Below are 24794 nucleotides of genomic sequence, written 5' to 3'. Positions count from 1 at the left end.
CCAGCAGCAGTTTGCATAGGAGCAGCCAGAACATCATCCAAACTTTGGCTGTAGCACTCAGCCAGAGCTCTAGGAAAAGTGGCAAAGCAAATAATATTTCTTACAGTAGGGGAGGTTCAGTGGTTGAATTTTCTTGTTTTTGCAGGTAGGAAGATTTATAACCTAACAAGGGCATGGGTGTTGGAAGGGTGCCTTAAAGAGCCCTAAGTTTGTGCTGGTGCAGCCTCACTTCGAGCACTGTGTGCAGTTTTGGGTGCCCCAATATAAGAAGGACATAAAACTATTAGAGAGCGTCCAAAGGAGGTCTACAAAGATGTGAAAGAGTCTAGAGGGGAAGACGTGTGAGGAGGAAGGTATGTTTGATTAACCCAAAGACATTCAGTGACCAGCAGAGCTGTGAATGTGCCCATGGCTTCCTAATTATTGCCTCTTCAAATCAGTGGAGCACATTACGTTTCTGAAGTGTCCCTGCTCAAAGCAGCACCCAATGCTTTTGGTCTGTGATGAAGATTTTTAGCCCTTCCTAGGAATGATCTCCGTAACCACTGGAAGTGGAATGGGGCTCACAGCAAGCGCCATGCCACAAAGCAGTGACTGTCTTCCCAACTATCAAAAAAAAAAAATAAAAAAAAAAAAAAACAGAAAGGAAAAGCGAGAAGAGGTTAAGATTAAGCATCTGATGCTCTGAAAGCAAGAACGTGCTGGTAGATGAGGGAGGAATATCCATGACAAATGGACTCAAGCAAGCAGGATCTACCCACTGCTGAGTGGAAACCACCAAGTAGCTGGAGGGTATCGGGGCTTACTTTAGTCTTTTAGGTTCTTAAAAGTAATTTGGCAACACTTGCATGGTTTGTCAAGCCAACAAAATCTCATTTAATTGAAATGAATTGCCTGCGCGTCCGTAAATGCGTACTGAAGTTTCTGTATCATAGCCTCCAAGCGGTAACGCGGCCTGAGCATCTCTTAATTGCGTTCAGCGTTGCATTTCACAGCTGGGCTGAGGAGCAGCCAGAAACGCTGCTTTCCATCAAGTCAGGTATCAAGTGAGGGGGAATAAGTCCTCCTGCTAATTTTTTACATTAATAATTCACCGCAGGCGTAGCACTGGAGATACAAGGAAGAGCCAGCTGAAGTTTGGAACAGGAGTGAAACACTTTTCAAATCAAAATGTTGATTTGACAGTGAGCTAATGCAAAGGTTTAACATGGGAGCTGATATGCTCAAGCAGATCCATTTGGGTGTCTGGAAAGATGTGAGCTTCACAAATAAACTCAATTTTTGATATAATGGGTATAAGAGCTCTCAAGCATTAAACAATCCAGCCTTAAAGAGAGGAAGGCATTTATCAGCGCCTTCAATTCTGTTTTTTTGAATGTTGGTCCCAGCCTGACATGTTTTCATCAGCATTAAAAAGAAAAAAAGAACGAAATTGCCCTAATGGAGCCAAGAAAGCACAAATTCCTTGATAATCTGCAGCTCTCTAAGTTAGTGCTCTTACTCCTTTATACTTAAATCAGAAGGGAAAAGCTTTGGGCATGGCTCACACGATGATGCCAGACCTGCAGCAGCACACAGCCCTCAAAAATGGTTTGAAATACGCATGGAATCATAGAATCGTAGAATATCCTAAGTTGGAAAGGACCCCCAAGGGTCATTGAGTCCACCTCCTGGCTCCACACAGGACCACTACAATTAAACCACGTCGGAGAGCATTGTCCATATACTTCTTGAACTCTGGCGGGCTTGGTGCCTATACACATACGTACACATATCTATATATTTTATAACATATAAAACCCCAAACTCCCTCTTATGGCATTTCTGTGTGGGTATCAGCTTGGCTTTTTTCTTTTAAAGTGCGTTTCCACCCCGTGTCATTTTGCACCAATCCATATTTATGTAAGGAGAGAGGTTGTTTTCCCTCTGATGAGGAAAATTATTTTAAATGTTTTTCTTCCACTAGATGAGCAAGTGTTGAAATTGATGTAATGAAATAATGACAGGGGAGCATCTCCCCATGAGCTTACTGTGGTGGTGAAAAACACGCTCCTTGGCAGACTTTGGGGTTTTCCTTCTGCATTTATTCCCTATGCACTTGTTCTTCTGCTTTGCCCTTAGAGGTGTCCCTGCCTATGGCAAGGGGGTGGAATTAGATGGGCTCTGAGGTCCCTTCTAACCCAAACCCTTCTATGATTTTAAGATGAGGATGGCTTGGTTGGCCGGTGGGGCCTTTTCCATGCATAGAAAATCATAAAAGTCCAGAAATCGTTGATTTATTTTGTGTGTTCATCTCTTTTAAGAGGCTACTAAAACTCAGCTCTGGGTCCACGCTGCGAGATAACCTCTCTTTTTATGCTGAACTCTGGAGAAACGGAAGGAAACTCCGGAAACAGCCAGTCGAAAAGTTCATATCAGCAGAGGCAAGGAGCAGGTATTTACAGAGCAGCTTGACAGCTCTGTTTGTCATACAGGCTTGGGTCAGAATCCACTTGTCTGTTATTTTTTTGTTTATTTGGGGGAGAGAGGTTGTTTGGGTTTGGGTTTTTTTGTTCTTTTTTTTTCTCATCTGAGGCGAGATGCTGACTTTGAGTTGCTGGGAAAAAGGAGATGATTTTCTTTTTGTTCATATTCTGATGGCCCCGTGGAGCTGGTTTTGTAGAGGAAGTCTAATGTGGAAAAAAAAAATAGTGGCAGAGCTTTGCGGAACTATCCTTACCTCTTTGCTTCTGGATATTCCCACCCACCGCTGAAGAGGCAGGAGGGAGGAGTACAGGGACATTTCCTGAGACGGGTAGGATTGGAGAGGGACGGTATTTGGGAGCTGACAGCCTTCTGCTGGTTGGCTTTCAGTGGGAACATCTGCTCCATAATGTGCCATTAGCTGTCCAACGTCTTCTCCCACCTTGCTGACCACGTCAGGCAACAATTCAATCCACGACTGTTTGCTGGAGCCATACCCTTGCAATAATTAAACACAAAGATCATTTATTATGAGCATTAGTTCATGCCCCCAAATTATTTTTCATTTAATTGCATAGTAAAGCATTTACGTTTAGGAGTAGTCCATTTTAAGCACCTTTATTACGGTGAAAGTAGCAGACATGTCACAGTTTAAAGTATTTTTCCCATTTGTGATCCATTCTCTTCGATCAGATAACTGTCCATATATGCTCTCTCTTAGCTTTTCTATCAATTTATGATCGCGTGAAGCCTCCAGCTTTCTTCCTGGTTTATTTTTGTGTACTACGCTCTTATGAAAGGAAAATGAAAATAGAAAGAGCAGAGAAACTTGAATACTGTAATAGCTTTTTGAACCCATTTTGGAGAGCTGCTGTAGGAACAAAATGCATGAACATTTTAAAATATGTTTAGGTTTCTGGTTCATTGCAGAAAAATGCTCAGATACATTTTCTGTTTTCTAATGTAGATATCGTTGGCACACCAAATTATTACATGGATGGTGGGAATATTTAGGTAGGGCTGGTGGAAATTGGTCAATAAAAGCATGCTTTCCTCTGACCCTTTTGAGACCTTTTGTGTCCTTTGCTGTAAATGGATTAGCACCATTTTTCTTGGTTGACTTTTATAAATTGGTTCCGTGCGAGATATGCGGGGTCACAACACAGGGCGAAACCCTCGCTTTCTTTATTCAGAGTTTGTTCTGGGATTTTCCTTAGCAAAGGAGGTCTGTGAAGACAAATATCAGGGTTTGTCCTGTTCCCAGCATTCGCGAGCAGCTCTGTTTATTGCCAGCATCAAGAAATGGGCTAGTACATGTGCTTTGGTGATAGCCACAGGGAAGGTTTAAAGATTGGGGTTTTGGGTTAGGGAAGAGAGTGGAAGGGATTGTATATTTGTGCAAGGGGTGTATTGCAGCCCAGGTCATGGTTGTCCATTTGAGTCTTCCCTATGGTAAGGACATCCCAGGGATGGCTCAAAAACTTGCATGTTGAAGGTTCCCCCCCCAAAAAAAAGAGATTTTAAGCAAAAGTAAACTTTCTAATTCTGTAACAGATGTCTACTTTGGGGGTCATTAAATAACAAATTCAAAAATCCATCAGCAGAACCTACTGGTGGTGGTTGGGGCTTGATGCTGGACCCTGGAAAGGGAGAGCTAGGGAAGATGCAGAGCTTCAAGACTGAATTGATGTCTGCTGAGACAGCTTAAGACTCAAATAATTGAAGATCTGTACATGCCAAGCAAATGTTTGCCCAAAGCATGCCTGTAAGTATTATTTTTGTGAGAGCTTGCGTCCATATTCATTTAACGCAGGGATAATGAGATTTCTATGTCTCCTATACATCCTTCACGTTTAAGTCAAACATGTCAGAAAAAGAAGATTGAATGCATTGTAGTTAATGTGGCTACATTTTGGGTAACCACAGAATTGCAGAGCGGGGTTTGCAGACTCGTGTCATTCTGAGTGATTATTATTTAATGTATTTATTAACATGTAGATGAAATTTCTGCGCAGCTGTTGGAAAACATTTTATGGAACCGTTAACGCTGGGTTTGTGCGAGATGAGGTAATGAGGTAATGTTTTGTTTTCGGTTCTTCTGATTTTATTAGAAACAAACTTGAAAAAAAAAAGCCGTGGGTTCTGTTTGCATCTGTCAAGAGAGAATGTTCTTGTGCTGCACAGTTCAAATAACACATCAGAGGAACAGCCAGGGGGTCTCGCTGGAGGTAGGACAACCTCTGGGCTCCAAGGGGGACGCAGTGTCATAGGATCCTACAATCATTAAGGTTGGAAGAGCCCTCCAAGATCATCTGGTCCAACCACCCCCCTACCACCAATGTCACCCACTAAACCATGTCCCCAGGCACCACGTCCAACCTTTCCTTGAACACCCCCAGGGAAGGAGTCTCCAGAGCTGGAGGATGTGTTTTTGGGAGGACTTTGGGGGATGCAGAAACACGTTGTGGCATCTCGGAGCAGGTGAGGCATTGCAGAGCAGCTGGCTGGGAGCCTGACCAGTGCAGCCTGCCTGGCCTTGTGTCTCCTGCTGGAATGGGGTAATGAAGAGGGTTAAAAAAAAATCTGGCAAGCCCTAAGTCTATTACGTTGATATTTTTGCATTTTTTTCTTCTTCTTTTAAAAAGCATAGTTGACCCAGGGGTGTTTCCCACAACAGTGATTTCTGCCCAATATAATCGCACCTGCAGCAGAGCTTCTCACATTTTCCACCATTCTGGCTTCATCCAGAAAAAAAAAAAAAAAAAAAAAAAAGCACTTTATAGTCTCTTACATTACTTGTCATGAATTTTAAAATTCAGTGTTGGTTATGACAGTGTAGGTTGGGCCAGAACCTTCTGAGAGCCCTAGTAAACATGTGTAGTAAATTAAAACTATATGGCTGAGCGAGCTCCTGCCCCGGCCATCTGCCCCTTTGATGGCTGGTGCCAGAAAGGTGAGGACAGCAGAGCCGCTTGTGAAACATTTGCTAAAAATTTCTGGTTTTCACATGATATTCCCAAGCATACATAGCTAGATCTCAGTTTACCTGAACTCTGTGAAGGTTTTGGGGCAGATTCACAGGTAGGTGAGGTGCCCCTAGATGGTGCTGCTTGGTGGAGTGGAGGAGATTGCTCAGCCATCTGCTTTTAGTCCACAACCTCCACTCTCAGAGCTCCTGAAGATGTTGAGAAGGTCCGTGCTCCCCTGTGGCATTGCTGGGAGCACAACACAGCTCCTCAGAAGACCGGGGCTGTTGTATATCGCATCTTGGGGGTGGTCAAATCAGTGTCCTGCTCGCTCTTCTTCAGCCTCTGAACTTTTAAGAGGTGATTTTTGGCTTCTGTCTGCATTGCTTGGACAGCAGGTGAGTTTGTGCGGCAAACACGGTGCTGTAAAGATCTGGGGACTTGGTACCCCTCGTGATGTTGTCTAAGCTTTCACTCTTTTCCAGAAGTAGCAATCTGGGGAACATAAGAGCAATGATAAGGAGATTTACCCAATCTTCCTTGCCATCTCAGAATGGTCAGCAAGAAGTGCTGTCGATTCTACTAGGGAAAAAAATAAAGACTGGGGAGAATCTGAGAATGTCTGCTATTCATTAGGCTTCATCACGGCCTGTGATAGTTCAGCTTGATCCCTAACTGCTGCATGCAATATCCTTTCCAAATCACATTAAGTCTGACAGCTCTGGATTGCCGTGATAGATGTGTAAACGCTCAGCCCCGTTGTGAAGCTGCCGACACGTGGGCCTCGCTGATACCTCCTGTCCCCAAATCTAATCGTGTGCTCTCGTGGAAGTGAATCCTAAGCTCTCATTACACATCAGATGAAAACTATCTGCTTGTTTCAGTTTTGAATTGCCGGTAATTAGTGTCCAGCAAGTTGGGCAGTAGGTCTGATGGCTACATTTTAGAAGCGCACCTCTGGGAGGGACCTCGTGGGTCAGGAAGTCCCGTGCCTGCCATCAGCTGCACAGCATCGTACAACCACTTCTCATAACCATAGTAAGTCTGTCTTCAACGTAGTGTTGCTTTAATGCTTTGCCATTCCTCTGATTTGTAGCCCAAAAGGCTACTGAATTCGGTCCACCTGAGCTTTGAGCTTTTCCCTTGGGTCTGCAAGCGGTGTAGGTAACCTGGAGTCATCTGCAGAGGGACTGCTCAGGGCTCAGCCTCTCGGCAGCTCACCAGTAATGGTGTCAAACAGCACAAGAATTGGTGCAGAGGCTTGAGACAATCTTCTTCAACTGCACACGGGCCGTTCTCAATGGCAGTTGGGCTATTTTTCCTCACCATTGCTGTCTCTTGGCCAGGTCTTGATCCAAAACTTCACCTCTTAATCTGGATCTTAATTTTAGTAATTTTTTCTTAAGGAGCGAAACAACAAAACCTTTTTCAGAGATTCCTTTGTAAGCCTAGATTTATTTAGCGGAAAGTTAAGGTGTTTTTCAAAGGGCTCAGGCTTGTTCCAAGCCACTTCCAGCTTCTTTGTCAAAAACCCTGGTCTTAGAAAGAAGAAACCGGGAGGACTTTCAGATTCTGTGGTAAGGAGTGCTTTATTTTACTGATGGCTGAACTGCTCTAGACTGCTGTGAGCTCTTGACCTCAGCTACCTCTGTTCCTCAGGGCCCATCTTCCCACCTTTGAGTTCCTCAGGTGTGTCGGTGAGTGTGGTGACCTACAGGAAAAGGAAGAGATTGATCTGACATCAGGTGAGGGACGTGCTGTGCACGTTCCCCTTCTGCCTTTGCTCCCAGGTGTGGCTGAGCAGCACTTTGTAGGCTTGGCTGTCTGCACTGAGCCAGCACTTTGCTTGCCCTGCTCACAGCTTGGAAACAAAAAAGAGTGAGAAAGGACATTTAGGCTAGCTGTGACACCCTCTGATCGAGGACAGTAAGGCTGTGTGGCCCAGCATCGGTACCCTTTGCTGAGAAAGGCAAAGAGGAGAGTTATCTTTGCAGCCCAGGAAGGCTACGCTGGAGATTTGTAGGAGCACAAGTCTTGCAACAGAAGAAGGTTTCATCCCTGGTGCCATCCAAGGCTAATCCTCCAGTTCTTGGCTTTTCTTAACGTGGAAGTTCCAGAATTTGCCAACGTAGGTGCGGGGTTGCTTCCTTGAAAACCAGAGCTTGGCCTGAGCGTGCTCATGGCTGGACATTTCATGAAAATTTCCTCCCTTTTTCAGGCGTGGTACTCTGCAGCAGCAGGCAATGGTTCTAGGGAGAGCAGAAAGCTTGTGAATAGCGTGGCCAAAAATATACATTTCTCAGGGGACTTTGCTGTGCTGTTCATTTCAGTGGGAAGCCCTCGGATTTTGGTGACACTGCCTCACCACATCAGCCTTCCAGGGCCTCCACGTGTTGGGAAGGAGCTGCTGATGCCTGGTGGGATCCACTGAGTATGCTGTCAAGAAAGGAATGGAGGATGTTGTATTTTCTTCTGAGCACAGGCTCTGCGATCATAATTACTCCTTTCTCACTGCCTCCAAGGGGTTCTGCAGACCATTTAACATTTCTGGGCCTCTATTTTCTCACCTGTAAAATCAAGTTAAGGGAATTCCATTTGGAGACATTATAAAACCACTTTCATCAGCCTGCTTTGTGCTTCTCGGATGGAGGACGTGTAAACGCAGAATAACTCCGTGTTGCAGTAATGCATCTTCCCTTTTAAGCAGTTGATAACAAAAAGACTCTTCTCCCTCCGCAAATTCTCCTGTTTTTGCCTGGTGGCACTCCCCACGTATCTGAGTGCCTCCTGCCCCGTACAAACTCACAGCTCTTATCCCCTGAGTCCCATGATTTTCCACCAGCCTCCTCCTCTCCCATCTCACTTCCAAAACCCTTCCCGTGCTCCAGCACCCGATGCCATGTTCCCCATCAGGCCATGCCATGGCTTTCACAAGAAAAATGTTTCTCCTACGTAGGAACGGAACAAAAAAAAAGAAACGAGCGCTATCTAAGGTGCTTCAATTTCCCCCCATTCGACGTGGAAGCGAGGCAGATATTCTGCCATGAATTGCAGCAAGGTCTTGATGCCGCAGACAAATTTCCCCTCCGCTCTCCCTGCGATCCAGACGCCTCTCCCGGAGGCAAAAGACAGCACGAGCGATCTCAAGTGCCACCTGGCTTCCCGATAAAGCTCGCGTCTCCTCCGCTTCGCTCGTCAGGGATATCTCTCCTCGCAGCAGCACGGCACTGCCAGAGAGATCTTTGCAAATATGACAACATTGGAGAGACAAATTATCTCCGTTCGGAGCTAATTTCTGTTTCCCAGCAGGGCTCCGCTGTGACCCCGCTGGGTTTGGAAATGCCGCTGTTTGGTTAATAGATGAATGTTTTGTGGATGACTGTATCTGCGCTCTGCTGGTGCCAAGTTTGGCTTCCTCTGCTCCCTCGCCTTCGCACTTGCAGCCAACATCGCGAGGCCTAAATGGATTTATTCACAGGACAATAACTTGACTGTCATTAGCACGGGGAAAATAACGTATGAGCAAGCGATGAAACAAAACGCTCATTCTCTGCCATCCATAACTGCCTGGGAGGTCTCTTAAAGACGTACTGTAGGGAGCCATCTGCTCGGAGGGGAGATGGGGCCGTCAGGAAATGATGCACAAGTTGGAGATGGGAAGGGAAGATCTATAGTATCATCCAGACCATTTGCTGAGCAGGACTGCTCATTACGGCTCTGCCCACGACGGCTGGGAATTGAACAATGGCATCTCGGCTGTTATTAGACATCTCTCATAATGAGCTGACCCACTGGGTCTTTCCTTTCCCAATTGGACCTTTTTTTTTTTTTTTTTCCCTCCGAGAATGGGATTTTGGGGGGAAAGGCGACAACTTTTTCACTGCCCTCTTGCTGCATTTTGGAAGCGGGGTGTTGCGGTTGCGCCGCGCTCGGCGTTTCTTTGCTGTGATGGAAATCCTGAGTTATGAGCAGAGGGTTACCAAACTGCTGGGTAGTTCATTTAATTCATTTTGTTCCTTGCAGGGAGTAGAAATATTCGTCACATAGAGTGGAAAACCGTGAACTACAACTGAACACTTTGTTTGTTTGTTTCTTTGAGTTGAGTGGGTTTTTGTATTAATTACAGGTCTCTGGGCAGAGCGTGATAGAATACCCTCACAGTATAGCTGAGGTCTTATCACCCTGGGTTTTGTGGCTGTGGAAGGGTGAAGAAGACAAAGGTGGGTGAAATAAGAGTTCCCCTGACATGTGTAATTTGGGATTTAGCTATGGGAGCGTTTCTCACCCCATCACATTTGACTTTACAGCGCCTGGCAAACAACCTATACCTAACACCAAACTTGCTGCAGAGCTTGGCCCCCAGCCAGACCTTGTTTTCTGTTGGAAGGTGTTGAGCGGAGCTCTACCAAAGGTTTTCCTTTTCCATTGCTCTCCACGCAAACAGGACGGTGAAATTTGCTGTCGTGGTGGTAGCTCTGGCCCGTCCTTGTGAGATTCCCTGCAAACGTCCGAGCGATCCCATTTCTTTGTGCTGTCTTAACCCGGTGCAGCATTCCCACTGAAGGTGGACAATCAGAAAAGGGAAGTGCTCGGCAAAGTGATGGCATTTCCCAAATTCCTTGCAGTTTTCCGGAAAAAAATGGTAGGTGTATTTGGCTGTCTGGGTTTCCATCCTTACACCAATGCTTGGAAACATCCCGCTTTAGAAGTGCTCCCACGCGGGGTCTGAGAAAAGCCAAGGCAAGTAGCTGTGTTCATGCAGGAGAAAACTGTTCCAGTAGTGGTTAAATCCTGCACCCAAGTCTCATTGCAATTGCTGCCTCTCTGTGCACAACTCGAAGTCTGGTGTTGTCTTTTCTTCCATCTCCCGAGCAGAAGAGTTTGTCCGAGCAGAATCTCCCAGGTTTTTAAGTGGTCGCTTCTGATGAAGGCAGCATCAATGCAAACTGTTGGGTACTTGGAGCTGCTCACAATCTCCATTAATGAGAAATTTCCAAATAATCCTTTGGAGACGTCCAGGGACAGAACTGTGATCTCCTTAGTCTTTGATGTGTAGAACACAAGGCTTAATTTATTGAATAAATCACAAGTGATGCCGTCAAGTGCACCGCAGGAGTTTTCTCCTCTCCGGGCTTTTTGGGCAGAGGGTTTAAAGCTGCAGCTTCCCCCTTGGGCCTGTGCTGGACTGAGGTGCTATGCCAGGGCACCCTGTGTCACCCTGAAATGGTCAAACCGAACCCCAGGACTAAATACAGAAACTTAAACAAAGGAAATAAATGAACATTTAGAGCTATTAATGTGCCTGCTTCCTCTTGCAGGAGAGGAGACAACTGATCCTTTTGTAGTTTCCAGCTTAGGAAGCCGTGCAAGAAAGCTGAGGTTTTATAAAACTGCAGTTTCACAAAACTAAGGACATTTTGATTCTTTTGTGTGTGTGTATGTATGTTTGTGTGTGTGTATTTTTAGCCCAAATACACTGCAACTACTTTATTTGTAGCTCTGCTTTTTACTTAGTAATTCATACCTGGAATGAGGAGCAGGAGAAGCTGTTCTGAGAAGACGTCAGCCCTGCTGAGGTTGTGTCTGGAGGTGTTTAGAAGATGTTTTCTTGCAGACTTGTATCGTGATTTCTCTTTACGAGCAATGTATTTGGTTGAAATCATTTCGAAGGAAAGGAAATCGAGTCCAACATCTCTGCTGTTCTGGAGAGCCTGGTGGTTAGAGCCTTGACCTGCACACCAAGACGTTGAAGTTTGACTCCTGCTGATTGACTGGTATAGGAGAAACGTTTTACTCCTTCCTCTTGGTTTCCTAACCACCGAGAAAGGCAGAGATCAGTTTTGTCTATAAATGTTTCAGCACTGCTGAGTTCTAGTGGAAAAGTGAAAAAGGTCACGATTTCGCCCATTCTCTGTGGGGGAACCGAAATTAGAAACATCCAAATTTTCTGTGAAACCAAATTGTCATCCTCCAGTCATCTGCAGCACTCTGTTTGATTGCACTGGGGTGTAAATGCCCCTTAGAAAGTTTTTTTTTTTTTTCCCCTTTTAAATGAAGCTTGACCTTAGCCCTGCAGAATCCAAGAGCTCCGACTTGGGGGCAGCTCGCCAGGAGCCGGTGGCAGTTGACGTGGTCCCTCAATGCTGGCTGTCGTAGGCAATGCCCAGCCCTGCATGCACGGGGCTACGGTACACGTGGGGACAAGTTCTCACTGAAACACATGGAGCAGGGCTTTTAGCAAAAAAAAGAGCCACCACATTGCAGAAATCAATCTCAAGCTCACTGCTGGCAGGTCGCCTTTGGGAGTGTTTTGGAATATTTGAGATTTCTCCTCTTTAATCTCTAATTCCGTCGTTCATAAGACAGTCATCTACATATTAATGCCAAACCATTGTTTAGGGGAAAAAAAAGATGTTTTTTTTTTACAAGTTCAGAATGCTTAAACGAGCTGGGTTGGTCTTCTGCTTTTTACAACTGCCTTGCAAAAAGGAAGCATGTACAATCCCTGTGGCTGAGCTACTTTTTCATCTGTGCTGCCTTACAAAGTCAAACCGCAGAAAACAATGCAATAATTTTAACTGTCAATTTTAATATACTTCTGGATGTCTCTCTAGGAATTTAATCCATTGTAGGTAGCTAGCCGCACCCTCCTGTAGGGCTTCTGCTTTCTCCCAGGTTCCCCATAGGAATATATCAGAAAAAAAGTGGGAACATGTTCAGAAATACAACGTTCCTAATCTAATTAGTTGTAGCTGGATAATGAAGAGTAAGTGACTGTAGACAGAAACATGACATGCAGTGCTCTGAGGTGAGGTTTGACTCACCTGTGTCTTTCGGGATCCACCCTATATTGGGTGTTACCTTCTAGAAACCCGCTGGTGACATCGGTCTTGTCACCCTGTGATGTCATTTAGCCCCACAAGTGAGGCTTTTTGACACTTGCTCTGAAGTCTGACAGATGGTCTTGTAAGGTCAGTGAAATGGCCTCAGTCTGGTCCCAGAAGCTCCCCCTGGGCTAGCACTTAGAGCTCAGCTGATAAAGCTGGTACGTGTATTTTTTTGGCCGTTTCATTTCTAGCCATCCCCCACACTTTGCATTTTCATTGGTTCTCACTGAATTTGAATTATAGTTGTGCTCTGTACAGGTGAGTTTTCGCATCAGTGTCCACGTGCGCAGCATAAATCCGGGGGCACAGCATCTTCTTTTTGGGGCTCAGCCCTGCTATGCCATTCCCCTTCTTTTCTTCCTGATTTCTGTTTCTGCATCAGCTGCCCTTGCTATGGTCACTGTGCAGGGACATCTTCTCCTTCATACACACACCCCTCCTCTCCAGCCAGAAAGTTTTCGCAGATAAGAGCACTTCTAATCTTCGGGCTCCAAGATCGAAAGAAAGAGACCTCAGAGCACATAGAGTATTCATAAAAATAATACAGATGGCTCTTTTTCTCCAAACTGGACTAACCGTATGAAAACATTTATTTAAAAATGAGGTTCACTCCGCTTCCAAAATTGATGTCCTGCTTCTGAGCATCATTAATTTCCTGGTCCGTGTTCAATTTGTATCGTGTTGCCGGCTGCTAATGATGTTCTAGAGCGGCTATCACAAAGGAGAAGGAAACCTGCCACTCAGTGCATGGGAAATAAATCGCCACCTTGCCATGAGATTACCTGTAATTGGGAGAGTTCTGTAAAATCCTGAGAGCCACTTCTGGGAATATTCAGGGGGGCTGAAAATGTCAGGGACCGGCTTTTGAGCTCCTGCCGTACAATCTCTGCTCGAAATAGCTGAATGTTATTCCTTTTCACTGCAGCCTTGCACAAATGTGTATTGATTAATAAAGGAAGAGCATGGTCTGTGCCTGGCACTTTTGAGTGATAAACAGTTATGCAGCAGTAAAGAGGGTATATTAAAGGGTAAGAGCTAATGACTTTTCTTGTGTGTGTAACACATTAAAACCAGCATGAAGCTACAGCTATTTTATCAAGCCACTAATGTCCCTGACAACATTCACTTGGTGGGAGTGAATGAATGGAAATCCATTTAGAGAAGTAAATTAAAATACCTTAAAAAATGTCTTTAATAATAGCTACAGAACTCAGCAGGATCAGAGAAGTGAGAGATACAAAAGACCTATTAAGTTATCCAGTCCATCTCCCTGCCAAGGCAGCAGTGTTCCTTATTATGCAGTCGCTGCTGCATCATTCGGTGCAGATTTCAACATCTCAAGTGCCAGGGGCTCTGATGGGAGGGTAATCTACAGGCTGGAAGATTTTACTGTCACAAAACTCCCATGTGCAACCTCATTTTTCCTTCTCTGCTTGTCTCTGCGCTGCATGCACAGGTGTGCAATGGGACTAAATGGAAGAAAACCCTGTTCGGAGCGTTAACTTCTGTATTTCCTGCCTGTGACGGCGCTGAGCCATCAGGCTGCTCGGTGCTGGGGACGCCTGTATGTCTGAGGACTGTTGCAAGACGTCTCCTCAAGCAGACGCTTGCGGTCCCATCGCTGTGATTTGTCGCAGAGGTTGACAGCCGCCCTGGCGGGGGGAGCTTGGTGGCTTCTGATGGAGCTGCTCCATCTTCATGGCCACGCTGCCCACCCCCTGGGCGTTGGCTAAGAGTTGACGTGCCGCGACTTTCTGTTTCATGGGGAATTTCGGAGATTTTAATAGTGGGGAATGTTTATTTGTAAGCACGCCATGGGCGTCTTTTCCTATGGGATTTATTTGAGCTCAAAATCAGAATAAACGCATCTGATCTCCAGCATAGTCAGCCCTAGAAGTTCACCCCGTAAGTTCTGCATCGAGTCCATAGCTCCTCTTTGGAAGTAGCTCACCTTGTAGAGAAGCACCTGTGCTTGATTTAGAGCCTTGCAGAGGTGGAGAATCCAGCACAGGCAATTGCAAGCTGTTCGAGTGGTTAATTACCTGCGCTGTTAAAAAGCGTGGAGCGCACTTCAGCTGCTATCTGCTGGATCTTGTTATGGCTTTTTGTGCTGGCTTAAAAGACTTAAATAAAATAAATAAGGAGCTTGAAAAATATCCTAACGTCGTAGGCATGTGGGAGGTGAAAAAAGGGGGTTTCTCCTCTTTTTGTGCAAAGGTCTCAACAGAAGTGACAAAAAACTTTTCCTAGGGAGTTACCTGGTCACATCTTTCTGTCTCGGTCGCAGCAAAATTGTTTTCTGGTGGGAGAAATGAGCTGTCGTCTCCTATGTGAATGTCAGCGTGCAACAGTCACTAGGGATTGGGAAGAGCTGAACTGCAGCCCGGATGGGAAGTCTTCGCCCTACAGGATGCGAAAAAGCCGATGGCGGCTGATCCTGAGCTGTGTTGCTGTAAGAAGGGACTTGGTTTAATACAGAATTGGGGAAATCTTACAAACACAGCTTCTCCTTGCTCTGAAGTGCGATCTGGAGCAGAAGTCTGCCTCAAATTTGGACAAAGAGCATTAGAAAAAATCTCGTCCGGAAACTCCTGCAGTCCCAGTGGCTCCTCCTCAGCTTTCTCCAGCTTCGGCCTCACGTACTACAGAAATGACACGTGAAAAAGAAAAGACTGGGGGCTTTTGTTCAAGTTACAGAACCTATGATTATTATGTACCTTTTTTTTTTTTTTTAAATTGTTGCAGAGCATAGTTTGAAAATACTCCTGGCAAACTCCTCCTTTGGTGCTTTAAATAGCTGTGATTCATTGGGTATTTACCGGGCTTCAGCAGGGCTGGCTGCAGCTCGCGTTAACTTGGTGTAGAACAGGGACCCGTGTGTTTAAATCCCGTGCTCTGTGAAATCCTAAATAATGAATATAGTGGTTAGAGGAAGAAAACAATTCTTCTGCATGGGCAAAGGTAACACAGTAATAAGCAGATTTTACGGTACATGTTCTCTGCTTTAAAAAAATGTACATTTTGCTCTTCATCAATATTCTAGTTCACTGGAGCAAATGTTTTCTGCATCACACATTTCCAGGTAAATAAGAGATACCTAAGACCTTGTTTGTGCACTCACGTGGCTGCTGCAGCATCACTTCTAATGCTAAGAGAGAAACACGGAGTATTATGGGCTCCTGTTAGCATCTCTGCTATGGAGGCACTCAGGACTTCTCCGAATAAAGCCCGTAAAATGAAAAATATCACCTGCAGAGAAAGAGGCAGAGATGTAGTGGAAAAAAATATCCCTCCGAGTTAGGAGCATTTGGGAAGCAAAGTTGTAGAAGGATGTGGTATAACCATAGTAACGGGCAGGATTCTGCAGAACTGATACTGGAATAATGAATTTTGCTGAAAAAAAAAAAAAAATGCTGGATGAGAAAAGCAGGCTATCAGATTTGGAGACCGTAAAAAGAGTTTTGCATTTAAACATGTATTTGAATTGATACATACTAAAAACCCCAGCCCTTTGTAAACCCTGCGTGTACCGCAGAAGAAAACAAATTGCAAAGCCCCCTTATCACTCAGTGTGAAATAACCACTAATCAGTAAAACGGGCAATTTAGACTATCATCTTCCCTCTTTTAGCTAAAAAAAAAATAAAAAGTAGGTTGGTTCAGGGTTTGGTGTTGCTTTTTTTTCCTGTTTTAGTGAGGGTAGCTCCACGGACGTAGGGGTGCGGGTTGGTGGCAGGCAGCGGGAGCAGAGCTGGGGCGGTTTCCCCGGCCAGATTGTCCCAGATTTCCAAATAACCAAGACAATTTCCAGATTGTCTTGGTTATTTTTCAGATGTTGGGTAGGTTTAAGCAGGCATCTTACGGCAGTACTCGGGGGAAACTGGGTCCCCAGCTCCTGCATTTCGGTTTGCAATGATTTCCATCTCCAAGTCTGCCCCACCAACACGTAGCATCCCCTGGCGGGGTGATCACCAGTCGTGGCGTTGTCCTTGCGGGATATTTGTTAAACTGCCAGAATTTGGGCAAAGGGAATGAATGCGTTTGTGGTTTTATCTCCATCTCCCGTCGCCATTCGGTGTGCTGACACTTGGTGTTTCCCAGCTCCCAAGAGCCCCTCAAGGTATTTCCGCATCTCGCCCGGTTCCTGGGGCTCCCTCCCCTCCTTGTCCACACCAGTGCAAAGAAGTCTGTGCTGGGAGATTGCCACAGAGCTCCCTTTCGCCCGCCCGCAGGGTGACAAAGCGTTATTAATTGACGGCAGGGGAACCAAATTGCATCTGGCAGCCCGATGCTGCCGAGCATCACGGGTCACAGCCCGCGGGAGGCGGCCCCGCGGGTGGGGGCACGGCACAATAACATCAAAATAAATAAAATGAAATGAAATGAAATGAAATGAAATAACAAAATGAAATGAAATAATGAAATAAAATTAAATTAAAAATAAATTAAAAATAAAATAAAAATAAAATAAAATAAAATAAAATAAAATAAAATAAAATAAAATAAAATAAAATAAAATAAAGGAAAATGAAAATAAAATAAATAAAATAAAATAAAATAAAATAAAATAAAATAAAATAAAATAATGATGCTAATAGATGTCATAAAATTAAGCCTAGATCCTAGACCCTGGATTTCAGGTATTTGGAGAAGTGTGCATCTTGATGCAGAATCCTGTATACCAAGCCAAAATGTAAGAGCCCATCGAGCTTAGCTCTCGCTCCACGACCTCCGTTATGTGCTGGAGACGCTTTATTGCACCTGATGGCATTATGCTGGTGTGATACTGGGCCTCCCAGTATAAAAGAGACAGGGACGTACTGGAAGGAGCCCAGCGGAGGGATGCCTGGGGTCCTTCTGCTATGGGAGCTGGGGCTGCTCGGCCTAGAGGGGAGGCTCGGGGGGATCTTAGCAATGTCCAGAAATCCCTGCGGGGAGGAGCAGAGAGGACGGAGCCCGGCTCTTGGCAGTGGCGCCCAGTGCCAGGACTGGAGGCAGTGGGCACGGCCTGGAGCCCGGCAGGTTCCCTGTGCCCACCGCGGGCGTTGTGGTGCCAAGGGACTTGCAGGGCAGCCTCCGGCCCCATTGCGGCCTAAAAGCAGATCAGATGCAGCCATCGAGCGGAAGGTCAGCAGAAGAAATCAAGAAATCCCAGGTGGGACTGGTGGGAGCCTGAGCCTGCTCTTCTGCCAGTGCTTGCCTTGGGAAACGAGGAAGAGGGAAATTATGAGAAAAGGAGCTGAAATACGTCCTTGCCGGATGCTGTTTCTTCATGTCCGTGGTTAAAGAGGAGGAATTGCCCTGCGTGTGGCTTTCTCCGGCACACACCGCGGGACAGTGATGGCACCAAGGCTCCTGAGCCAGAGCATCCCCCTGGCACCTGGGCTGTCACGGCTTTGCGAGGTGCTGGAGCCCCACGGCGAGATGCCGGCAGAGCACCGCGCTTCGCTGCTGTCCAGACACGGACCCAGCTTTCACCACTGCCCAGCGGCTCCATCACCTCCATCCCAAAATGTCCAGCAGCCTCCAAGAGGTCATTTCATGTTCTCACCGCTGAGCAAACAACCAGCCAAACACCCACGGGGCCGACAAGGAAGCAACGCCAGCCTTCCAGGCAGGAGAGGAAACACCCCACCGTGTCTCCTTCTCACCCCAAGGAGACCTCAATCCCAACCACCCAGCTTCTGAGTGCAGCCCCTGCTCTGCTCCCCACCTCCTGGGGCCACAGGAAAAGCCGGAGCCTCCGTGACCCGCAGGCAAGTTTGTCACCCTCATGGCTGATTGCACAGTTTACAGCACCCAAGACAGGTGAGGTTGCTTCGAGCAGAACAGATCCGTATGGATGATGCTGGGACAAGCACAGGCTTCTTCCCCTGATGTGTTGATTTATATATTTGCAGCTCTTCCCTGATGGATAGTGCCCCAGCACGGGTCATTGGAGCCCCCTGCTGAGCACACCTTCTCAGTACCAGCAAAGAAGGATGAATAACGCTTTGGAAAAATGAAATGAATTATTTTGGGGGCAGCTGAGAAGCTTTAATTAAAAAAAAAAAAAAAGGCAAGAAAATACACAAATAAACATCGCGTGTCAAGGCATCAGTGTGAGATTTAGCCACCAGCATGCTTTGGAAGCAGTCCCAAACCCAGAGCTGAGGGTCAGCATTGAGGTTGAAGAGGTTTGCAAAGCTTTTGTCTCTGCTGTTCTGCCTTTAATTACAGCTGTGCTCCGTACAGCACTTTTTAAATTGTGGGGTGTCAGCTATACTCCAGCTTAAAAATTAGATTAGGCTCTATTTATTTTTTCCGTTCAGGCAGCCACATCCTGCACTCATCTGGTGCCTTCCTCTGCCAAGACATCTCAAGGAGATTTAAGTGATGGGCAATAATATACTCATCACCAACAACCTTTACAGTGCCAAAGTCTCTTCCTCCATCTGCTGCGTTTTCAAGAGCCCATCACATGCTGAAGATGTCCCTGCCCGGGGAGATTCCCATCTTCACCTTTCTTCCCCCAAGAAGTTGAAGAGTTTGCAAGTGAACGTGCGGGCGAGAAGCTGCAATTTCTGCAGAAAAAAAAAATACTCGGGGTGGAGATTGTTCCTCTAATCTTGCGCTCCTTGCCAAGAAGTCAGAGAAAACAAAACGATAGGTTGAAAATTTAATTTTTGTGTAGGCTTGGCTTGTTGCTTTGAACTTTTTCTGCATGTTGGGGACTCGCTAATCCCTGTTCTGTTGTGCCGTGCGCCTTTGCAGCCACCACAGGGACCCTTGGAGACCCCAGCTGTGTCGTGCCATCGGGTGCCCTCTTTCTGTAGAGGAATTTGGTCATTTTTAAAACTTAGGTGGGGTTGCACAAGTCAAAGGTGAGGAAGAGTTTCAGCAGTGAGGAACCCGGTTTTGCGGAATGAAGCCAAGGTAAATGTGATTTTCAAGAGAAGGGGGCTGTGAGGACAGAAAAGGAAATCCCATGACCTGTTGTTTCTGGGTTTTTCTGTGTTTTTTTTCTGCCCCATCTGTCAAACGCAGGGATAATGCCTCTGGGGCTGCTTATTTTTCTCCATCATTTGGGGCTGGGGAAAGCAGTACGGTCAGAGTGTAAATTATACGTGCCCTGGAGCTCCTTTGCGTTATCTGAAGCTTCGGCACAACTGAGAATAAGGGCTGTATCGAGGAGCAGTGATAAATGTTTGCAAAATACATTAAAGATAAAACCCACGGTGTTAATAACGACCGGTGCTATGCTGTTTTATCATATTACATTGACAGTAGCTAATGGACAGGAGGTCGTCAGAAGGAATTTCTTTTTATTTTTAGTAGCTGTAAGAAGACCCCTTTGAAACCTTCACCCCGATGTGCTGTAGGAGTAATGAATCATAGCCTCGGCGTGATGTTAGGATTCAGCACCACGCGGTGTTTTCAGGTGCGAGGAGATGAATATTGTTCGGCGGATGCGTTGCCTTGTTAGTGTGGGTTTTTTTAAAAGGGTTCATTGAAGTGTCTTGCCATAAAATTATGCTTTGATCATATCCATTTGCTGTTAATGAATCCAGATGGGTTAGCGGCAACTGGATTGTAACTCTCTGATAATACATGCGCTGCCTTTCATTTCCTCGCGCCGAGTTTTAGAAGATCCTGCGCCGGCCCAGCTAACGAGTCCAGCTGTATTAACATGGCCTAATGCATCCTAATACAGAGCATCCCCAGGGACACATGCAGATGTGTCAGGATTGCTTTGGAAAAGGTTAAAATGTTAGAGAAAAAATAGCCTTTACGTATCTAGTACAGCCTTCTTTCATATGGTAATTGTCTTTTTTTTTTTTTTAAAGTCATGCAAGTAGCTTAGTATTCTCATTAAATCAAAAGACCTTATTCTAAAATCAAGATATTGACAGGAGCTTAGCTCTGATTTTAGTGTTGTTGTAGAGAGGAGAAAGTAAGTGGGAGAAACTCTGTAGAAATCAGCAGTAGCCTCTCTTTTAACGTACGGTCTTTGGGTTTTTTAAGTTGTTGTTTTCTGGAATATTGAGTTATGATATGAAATAGAAGTGGGGCAGGCTGAGAGCATCTTTGATTCCTCTTCATGTGGCTGCGTGTCCAAGGCACAAAGTTCACTGCAATGGGAGGACACAAAGAAGGATAGATCCTTCCCCTTGCAAACTAAGAGAGGTCAGGTAATGGCACGGGTCTCTGAAAAGCCCACCCCTCTCCCACCAGTAAAATACCAGTGGAAAATGAAATGATTATCCACACAAAGAGGCAAATCGTTGTTTTTGGTTTCCAGGTTGCTACACGAGTTAGGAACTTTGGGGTTTTCTTCTTCCCTATGTAACTTCCCTACGTAACTACCCCACCATAAAGGGTCAGGATCAGCCCCAGAAGATTGTTGGATTTGGACCGAAGCTGCAAGGCAAATTCTGTATTTCCCATGTGTGCAATCAGACATTTCTTGTGGGTTTTGTAAGCACGTTGGAGAGCCACCTTGTCCTCTGCTGAGAGACAAACACTGGCCATGGGAGCACATTTTAAGCCATTTTGGTGCAAAGTGAGGCCCTTTTACAGAACCCCCTTGCACTGAAGGTGTAATTATGCCCTACCTCAAGGCTAGTGGATCTGATTGATCTAATTTCCCCAAATTACCAGGTAATTTTCACTCCTCACTTCCCAGCCCAACGTACATGGTTTAGGGTTTACTCTCAAGGGAAAGGAGCCAGATCAATGTCTCATTTTAGTGAGATTTGGGTAAAGTTTTTAAAGGTTTTTTTTGTCTCGCTGGGCTCAGCTCGGTGTCCTGGCACGCTGGCGGCCAACCAGTGGGGATGGAGGCACCTCTGGATCCGTCTGCCCTATGGACCTCCCTTCAAGTATTTATGGACATTGATAAGATCCCCCGGAGCCTCTTCTCCACGATGAGCAGCCCTGGCTCTCGCAGCCCTTTCTCATGGCAGAGGTGCTCCAGGTCCCTCAGCATCTTGGTGGACTCCTTCCAGTACGTCCAAGTCTCTCTTGAACTGGGTTCTTGTCCGGTTCATTTGCTCGTGATGACAGCAGGTTGCAAATCCTTCAGGGTTGGTTGGCCTTACCTGTGGGCATCAAGTCCAAGACAGGATTGAATTTTTATTAAAACACAGCTACTTGTAGTACCAGGAGAAGCAGCATAAACACAGACATCTGAGAGGTGGCCGTGCCAAAAGACGTTTTTTTGCTTGAACAAAACAATCCCAAATTGTTGCTAGTTCTGATATGAAAGGTCAATAGTTTGCTTAGGAGCAAGTTAATGCAATATGACGGTGACCAAAGAGGAGTTTCCTTCTCCAAGTGCAGTGGTGAGCCAAGGACATCTCAGGCATGGCACGGTCGGTGACTAAGCCTTCATTTAACCCACCCCTGCTGCTCGCATGCTAAGGAATAATCTGTGCTCTGACTGAGGATGAGGTTTGCAGATGTTTTTTTTACCAAATCAGGGACAGGTAACGGAGCAGAATCAATTCCTGTCACTCACGGGTAACTCTGGAGGAGCAGGATTATGGATCAGGGCGATGCTGCCGCACTTTAATCTGGAAATCAATACAGAGAAGGAAGTTGGGCTTGTGGGGATATTGCAGGGACTATGATTTTGGTTTTGATGAGATTTTGCTCTGCAAACAACTGAGTCACTAACTCCTCTTCACAGCCTGATTAACAGAGAGAAAAAGCTAAAATCAGCCTTGATGCAGCTCTCTGGAAGTCACTGGAGTACCCCCGGTATAACTGGAGTCCAGAGTTTCTCAAATGAAGCACTGCTCCCAAATGCTTCAGTCTCCTTCTTTGCCTTTGTGCGTAGCTCAGGAACAGCCCTCCATTCTGCTGAGCCTAATATTAATACAATTGTCATCAGCCTGGGACTTTGATAACCTTCCTTCTCAATTGTTCAGAGAAACAAAATCAAATACAGCCAGCAAGTCACCTTGGGGTGCCTCAGAAGTCCCCAAATAAATATGGGGTGCTATAAACCCAGGATGTTATCAGATGCACAGTACCTCCTTGTCCTGCGGGCTGTCAGAACTGGCTCATCTGTAGGCTGGGGAGCAGCATTTTCGGTTTGCAGCTTTGCCCTGTTGTTCCCGTGATTGTAATAACGCCGCTTGTCATAACAAAAGGATTGCAAGGTGCTACTTAACCCTCGGCCTCGGCAGCAAGCTTGTCCCCAGCACGTGCAGTTCGTGCAAATGTGAGCAGTGGGTGTAATCCCTAGTCGTTAGGATGGTCTGCGATCTGGGAGTCCAGAATTACTGGTCAGGCTGAAAGGCTCAGTGTTGGCAAGTCCAAGCAGAGCCCAGCAAAGCTGCAGGTACCTGGTTCCTCTAAAAATCACACGTCTGAATTTTGAGGTTTCATCTAATGAACAAAAGACCCAGAGAACTCCTCTGGTCCTGAGCCACTGGCTCAAAAAGCCAAACTCTTCCAGACCCAATATTCAAAGCCTTAAGCCATCTCTCTCCCCTGGTTTCTGCTTTTTCCTCTTCCGTTCTGTTTTACATCACTTGGTGACACGGGCTGTTCCAGCATCTGCTTGGCGTCGGGGAGAGTCAGCTGTACAGTTGCATCTGTGACACTAATTAGCAAAACACAAGACGGCTGAAATTAAGATATCTGCTTAACCTCTATTCATGCTCGTACTTGCCTTTCTTTTCCAGAGCACGGTGATCGTGGAGAAGACTGTCCAAGACCTGATGAACCTGATGCATGACCTGAGCGCCTATTCGGATCAGTTCCTCAACATGGTGTGCGTGAAGCTCCAGGAGTACAAGGACACCTGCACCCTTGCCTACAGGTATGGGCAGGATTGGAGATACTGCCCTTGTGCTTTTGCTGCTTGACATGAGTAGGAAGGAGTTGCTTCTGGAAACCATCTCTGCTGAGACACTCAGGAATAGTATTTTATAGGTGGGGGGAAAAATCTGAAATAGTGATCACTGCCATAGGAAGAGTCTTGGTTTCCCGGGGACTTTTTGCACACCACGCTATGGTTTAGGCTTTTTAAACGTGGATGAGAGTGGGAGAGTGCATAGAAACCACACGACTTTTCTCTTCATCGGTCAAAAGGTGGCCTCAGGTTGGAGATGGGGAGCATAAGGCATCACATTTAACATAACCACTTGCATATAGCTACTGCTTGCTTGTAGAGCAAGTCAGGTCCTTTCATTTCGTCCATTCCATCCTTTGCTCCCAGGAAATTCACAATTATATTTTAATTAATTACATTGAGGTTGAGGTGTTCAGATCTCATGACAGTGTTGGAATTCATAACCACAGCACACCATTTAAATACACACGCACCGAATTTTGTGGCACTTTCCCAAACCTTCCTGTAAACTTACTCTTTCGAGGGGCCATCAAATGCTCTGTCCTGGGCTGTTCATCAGCATTTTGGGGGGATGGCTCTCTGACTGCTTCCCACACCATGGTGTGGAAGCTAACCTCAGCCTCTGGGCGAGGGCTTTGAGTCCTTTGGGCACTTGCTTTATCGTAGATTTCCTTGGTAACCATTGCTAAATAACTTATTCTCTGTACATCTCAGCTGCCCATCTGTAAAATGGCCCTCCCTGGAGAGGGGGGCCAGCGATGTGCCCCGCACCGCGGGGATAAATGCTTGCATTGAAAGACACTAAAGATGCCGTAGCAATGTGGGCTATAATAGCCGCTATACATAATCTCCTTTAATAGCTAATTGAGGCTGGCGATAGCAGGGGAAGCTGAAAAAGCCCCTTGTGTTTTCTGACCAAAAGCATTAAGAAATTATTTCCTATTGCCTGATTTCATTCAGAAGGAGCTTCATCTGGCGAGCGGCTGCGTACGGGCTCATTATTATTATTAATAACACCAACAATAGCAGTGAGCACATATGTGGGCTAAACAGCGTCCGAGCGCTCGTGTAAATCGGTAGCTGCGTGTGTGCCATTGTCCAAAAGGCTCGTGTTTTGTGTGAAACTTCACTGACTGCAGCCAGACAATGGGTGTAATTTCTCTGGCTTGAATTTACAGGTCCTTCCTTCCTTCCTTTCCTGATACCATTCCTGGCTTTGGCACCTGCTGAGGCGTAATTAGGACAGCCCTAATTTGGCAATATCCTGATTACAGCAGGAGGAAAAACAGGAAATGTTCTAGTTTTGCTGCTAGCAAATGACTGACTGAAATAGAAATCCATATACATTTCAAATGATTCGGAGGAGTACAGCAGCCACCCCGCTCTCCTGGGCGAGCGGCTCGATGCGCGGGGTCAGCATGCCCTCTGCAGGGACCTCGCGTCGGTACGGCTCGGCACGGACCGCGGCTTTCCTTTGGATGGATAAATCTCGAGTGTCCTCACGCTGATAAATAAAGTTAGCGGAGGAATGACCGGTTATAGCTGCCTAAAATCAGGATACGCTCCTTAGAGCTGAATACTGATACGATCAGGCGAAGCTGTTGGAGCAAGGAGTGCGTGTCTGCTCTTGAGATGT

At 46.0% G+C, this 24794-nt stretch overlaps 1 protein-coding gene and 1 long non-coding RNA gene across 6 annotated transcripts in view; one reads left to right on the top strand and one right to left on the bottom strand.

Moving 5' to 3' along the window:
* Positions 1–24794, top strand: part of EXOC4 (exocyst complex component 4) — a 381730-nt gene that overhangs the window by 290604 nt on the left and 66332 nt on the right. For all 5 annotated transcript variants that reach the window (XM_048062635.2, XM_048062633.2, XM_048062634.2 and 2 more), the window contains one exon: positions 22989–23125. In XM_048062635.2, coding sequence (XP_047918592.1) covers positions 22989–23125 — 137 coding nt within the window. The remainder of the gene's footprint in view (positions 1–22988; positions 23126–24794) is intronic.
* On the bottom strand, positions 7006–12322 carry LOC136791307 (uncharacterized). Its single transcript, XR_010832998.1, has 3 exons — positions 12254–12322; positions 10954–11160; positions 7006–7140 (listed from the first exon to the last, which is right to left on the bottom strand). It is a non-coding gene; the product is annotated as an uncharacterized lncRNA (long non-coding RNA).

This window comes from Anser cygnoides, chromosome 1 (assembly GCF_040182565.1).
Source record: "Anser cygnoides isolate HZ-2024a breed goose chromosome 1, Taihu_goose_T2T_genome, whole genome shotgun sequence".
Classification (NCBI taxonomy): domain Eukaryota; kingdom Metazoa; phylum Chordata; class Aves; order Anseriformes; family Anatidae; genus Anser; species Anser cygnoides.
This window is presented reverse-complemented; position numbering and strand designations above follow the sequence as displayed.